The sequence below is a fragment of the Cibotium barometz genome, chromosome 6 (assembly GCF_041138505.1).
Source record: "Cibotium barometz isolate CiBa-2024 chromosome 6, ASM4113850v1, whole genome shotgun sequence".
In the NCBI taxonomy this organism is placed as follows: domain Eukaryota; kingdom Viridiplantae; phylum Streptophyta; class Polypodiopsida; order Cyatheales; family Cibotiaceae; genus Cibotium; species Cibotium barometz.
The window spans coordinates 15,973,720-15,978,691 of record NC_141051.1 but is presented as its reverse complement, the minus strand read 5'-3'; the positions used below and the strand labels follow the sequence as shown (position 1 = coordinate 15,978,691).

At 48.3% G+C, this 4,972-nt stretch overlaps 1 protein-coding gene across 1 annotated transcript in view; it reads left to right on the top strand.

The window, feature by feature from the left end:
• The window catches only part of LOC147637450 (G-type lectin S-receptor-like serine/threonine-protein kinase SD2-5), a 3,062-nt gene extending 67 nt beyond the window's left edge, over window positions 1-2,995 (top strand). The window contains exon 1 of the mRNA XM_086799238.1: window positions 1-2,995. This exon is cut by the window's left edge and continues 67 nt beyond it. Coding sequence (XP_086655364.1) covers window positions 55-2,718 — 2,664 coding nt within the window. The 5' untranslated portion in view covers window positions 1-54 and the 3' untranslated portion in view covers window positions 2,719-2,995.
• Window positions 2,996-4,972: the final 1,977 nt, after the last annotated feature.

The window sequence follows — 4,972 nt, the reverse complement described above, 5'->3', positions numbered from 1 at the left end:
GCGTTCTTCATTATAGATTACATCAAGCAGGGCGTTCATCAGGGTTAATGGAAAATGAGCATCTCTAATTACACGCTTAGGAGAGAGGTTGTGGTGGCGGCGGTGACCATCCTCATGGTCCCTAGTGTAACACTGGCTTCGATTACATTTTTCCCGGGCTGGCGATCGTCGCACAATCAGATTCTCTTTAATGGCCACTTCAATTTCGGCTTTTTCAACGCTGGAGATAATGCTAGCGCTGCCGGAGGCACGCTCTCCCTCGCCGTCTATCTCCAATTCGACGCCGACAGTCAGAGGGCGGTGTGGACCGCCCACAACGACACGCTGAAGGATGCCGCCCAGCCCACTCTTCAAAGCAATGCATTCTTGGAAGCCATTGCGAGTGGAAACAACCCTCAGCGCTTCACCCTGAGGCTGGACGACGGCACAGGCCATGTGGTTTGGCAAGTGGAGGGCGTGGGCGCCCTCGATCTGATTAATAATGGCAACCTGGTCCTCTACGATAACCCTTCAAAGCAGAGCATCGTGTGGCAGAGCTTCGACCACCCTGCCGACACGCTCCTCAAAGAGCAGTCTCTCCTCCCAGGCATGCAGCTGAGCAGCGCCTCCGGTGACTTCTCCTCCGTGGTATGCCCGGGTGGCTTGATCTCGGTGGCCAACCACGTGGGCATGGTGCCCGGCACTAGCCTGCCTTACTGGTTCGTCGCTCTGAACGGCTCCTTCGACAACGGTAACCTCACCATGTTTGGCAGAACCGACATACTAGAAGCACTCGTGCCAGCACTCGCGTGCAGTGCCACTTCTCCGGAGAATGCCAATGGGCCGATCAATACTAGCCTCGCCTGCCTTGTCCTACCCATCAATCAGTCCATGCCAGGCTGCGAGCTCCAGTACTCGAGCTGCGGTAGCGTCAAACTCGGGTTCTACCTTGGCTCGACTGTCATAAGTGTGGACTTTATCACGCTGGAGAACGATGGCTACCTCAAAGCTTACAGCATCCTCAACGGCGGGGGTGTGGATAACATTGGATCACATACACAGCCCGGAGGGCTCATCTCTTTTCCCTTCTCGCCTGAGAGCAGATACCTGAGAGAGTTCCTGTACCCTTGCGATGTCCCTAACGCCTGCAAAAACTATGGTGTCTGCTTCCCTGGACCTCCCCAGGAAACCCATTGCAAATGCCCTTCAGCTAGCAGCTCAGACACCACGTCCTTCTTCCAGCAAGTGGACCCTGATGACCCTAACCAAGGCTGCGAGCTAGCTTACAATCTGCCAAGCTGTGCGGATCATGATCCCAAGAGTGTGAGCTTTGTGGAGATACAGAAGACCACCTTCATTTCATCGCTGATCTCTGGCTGGAACTACAGCACTCTCCCCTTGACCACATGCCTCGACCTCTGCCGCAACAACTGTTCCTGTGCTGCTGTCTTCTACCAGCACAACACTTCCGTTTGCCTTCCTGTTTCAAGGATGATGGGCCTTCTCGCCATTGGCGATTCTACCTTTTCCGCTCATCTGAAGGTCCCAGCTAGAGGTCACAGTGCGCTCATCCTCCTCAGCACCACTCTCTCTGCTTGTGTTTTGGCTCTTTCCGTGCTTGCTTCTGCCACCATTTGGTGGTTCTACTGCAGGAAACGGAGATTAGATCAATCTCCAGCAGCTTCTGATAACAGCGCCAACTCAGACAGGGACGACATTCAAGAACATCTCAGCTCGCTGCCAGCAAAGTTCTCCTACCGTTTGCTAAAGGAGGCGACGGACAAATTTACCAAAAGGCTGGGCAAGGGGGCATTCGGGTCTGTGTACGAGGGTGCACTGCCGGATGGGAGGAGAGTGGCGGTAAAGAAGCTTGAGAGTGCAAATCAAGGGAAGAAGCAATTTCTAGCAGAGGTGATCACAATAGGCAGAGTGGATCACGTCAATGTGGTTCGCCTGTTTGGCTTCTGTTCCGAGCGATCATATCGGCTGCTCGTGTACGAGTGCATGCAAAATGGGTCACTGGATAAGTGGCTGTTTGCGAAGTCCTCACCTGCAGCAGATCAGAGCCATTTTCTGGATTGGAGAATGCGTTTCAACATTGCTGTGGGCGCTGCCATGGGACTCACCTACCTGCACGAGGAATGCACAGAGCCTATCCTGCACTTGGACATCAAGCCTGAGAACATACTGCTGGACTCTCACTTCACGCCCAAGATCTCAGACTTCGGCATGTCCAGGCTGATCGACCGGGAGGCCTCCTGCGTGGTCACCCAAGCAAGAGGCACCCCTGGATACATAGCCCCCGAGCTGCTCCTACGCTCCACGGTCACCCGCAAGTGTGACGTGTACAGCTTCGGCATGGTCTTGCTGGAGCTGGCATGCGGCAGAAGGGTCTACCAACCGGACAGTTCAGATGCCCAACAGGAGTACCTGCCCACCTGGGTCGATGCAAAGCATAGAGAGGGGATGTTAATGGATGTCGTTGACAAACGCTTAATGGAGGGTGAAGCAGCTGCTAACTACGACCCACATGAAGCCAAGAGAGTGATCCTCGCAGCTATGTGGTGTATTCTGCCGGAGCCTGCCCCCCGACCTTCCACGGGAGCCCTGCTGCGAATGCTTACAGGAGATGTTGTCGTGGAATATCCGCCATTTTCAACAAGAAATCTTCAAAGGCAAATATCCTTCGTAGATGTCACTCAAGTCTCATCTCCCTTTAGCAGTCTTGATGGAAGATAAATGTGCTGACGATTAACCTTGAAATAGAGTGCCGCCACCTTGAAATAGCCCTAGTGTCCATGCCACTAATTTTCTTCCACATGTTTAGCTTAGGAATCAGATTATGAAACATCGAGAATAATGATATTTAACCTTGCGATTAGAATACCTTAGGTTGGTGTAGTTTAAAAGTCTAGATTCCAATCTTCATTTCGGACAAAGTGACATTTTAAATCACACTTATAATGAATCTATATATACCTATGCGCAAAGGGCTTATTGTGTACAAATTCAAGTATTCTATGTGATAATTTCTTTCCAACCTTTTAGTTGTCTGTAGAGAGTTATCTCATCAATTTCAACGTGTTTGCTTCTGTGTATAATGTGTAACCTCTGTGTTAACACGTTTGGTGATCATGCTAAGTTCAATTACTCGAATCACTCAGATAAAGTGCTGGTGATCATGCTAAGTTCAGTCACTCGAATTACATAGATATGCTCTGTTCCTTGTGTTTTTGCTAGCATGCCGTCGTGCACATCGATTTGGCCTGGCTGGACGCCCCTCCCATTGCCAGTCCAGTTTCGGATTTTCTATATGTTGTTAGGTAGTTCATCTATCAGTTTGTGTTCTCGTACAATGGCATTTGTGTATGTCGTACCATGGCACTACCAATTTTCCATGCTAGCAGATGAGGCGCCACCTTACCTCCTTCTCCATGGGTGGTAATGGCTCATCACTGTCTCTAAAGTATCCTAAGTTCACTAGCAAGAAAGAGGACGATCTTGGCACCACCTCCTCCCTCTCCGTAGGTGGTAATGGATCATCAGCGTCTCTAAAGTATCCTAAGTTCACTAACAAGAAAGAGTGTCTCTAAAGTATCCTAAGTTCACTAACAAGAAAGAGGACGTTGATACACACATGTGACAAATTTTGAAAATATTTCGCTTGCTAATGTCATGCAACAACACAATGTTCACATAGATCACAAGGTGGAATGCTTTTAGTCACTTTGATGGATAGTCCTAATTGTATTTTGACTTATGTATCCTTGCAGAATGTTGCAGAATGCCTTTCTACATTGCTTTTGGAATGACATAATGTCCTCCTTGGTGTTGGATACGTTATGGTGATTGAAGCAAAAAAACCTTAACAGTGGAATGAAATTTCGTGCCCTGCAAAGTAGAGTGGATGTAGCAGATTAGATGGATCAACTGTAGTACAAAACCTTGTGGGTGATTTTAGGTTTTCCCAATGACACCCAAGTGTCAATTGTCATGATGTTATGACTATCTCAAGGACTAATCAATGCTTGTTTGAACGTTTTGAAGCTTCAAATTAGAAAACGTTTCTTCTTAAGAGAAAAGGTTTGACTCCCTTAAACTGCCAAATAAAAGGGCCCAAGAAGACTCCATTGAGTTCCTAATGTAATGAGGCCAAGCACATTACATACAGGATACTCTTATACGAGCAAAGCCCCTTCTTGTGAAAGAAATGAGGAATGACAAAGCTAAGCCTCAAAAAAGAGATCTTACCCTGAGGCAAATCCTAAAGATTAGCCCTACAAGAAACCCCAATAGAATTTTCCCTACTACAACAAAGGGTAGAAAAGCAACTCTTTTGTCCCTCGCTTGTATGCTGCTTCTTCCAGAGAAGGCCCTCTATGTTTTGAATGCAATGAGCCGGGACACTTTAGGGCCAACTATCCCAAGCTGGCAACAACATTTCCCCAAGGTGGCAGAGGAAATCAAGGCCATGGAACCCCTATCCACCAAGGTGCAAGAGGCGGTGGATGTGGCAAAGGCCATGGAACCCCTATCCACCAAGGTGCAAGAGGCGGTGGACGTGGCAGAGGCCACGGAGGAGCAGTTGCTAGAACCCCCTGTATTATAAGTGAAGAACTGACCTTGGAAATGGCTGAAGAAGAGCGTGCCACTGTCCATGCGACAGTAGAACACCAAGGTCCGAATAAACAATTTGGTGTAATCCAAACCCCAGCCACTCATCATCACAGTAAGCCATCCCAGCTTTTGATTGATTGTGGCAGTACCCATTCATTTCTTTCTCCTAGGTGTTTGCAAAATTTAAACTTGGGTCAAAAAATAGCTAGAAGAATAATTCTAGAGTTAGCCAGTGGGAAAGAAGTAGTATCTCGCCACTCTGTAGGAAACCTTGATTTTGAGCTGGGTAATGAGCAAACTCATGGCCACTTTAGAGTCTTGCCATTAGGAATTTATGATGGAATCCTTGGGATGGATTGGTTAATTACAAACAAAG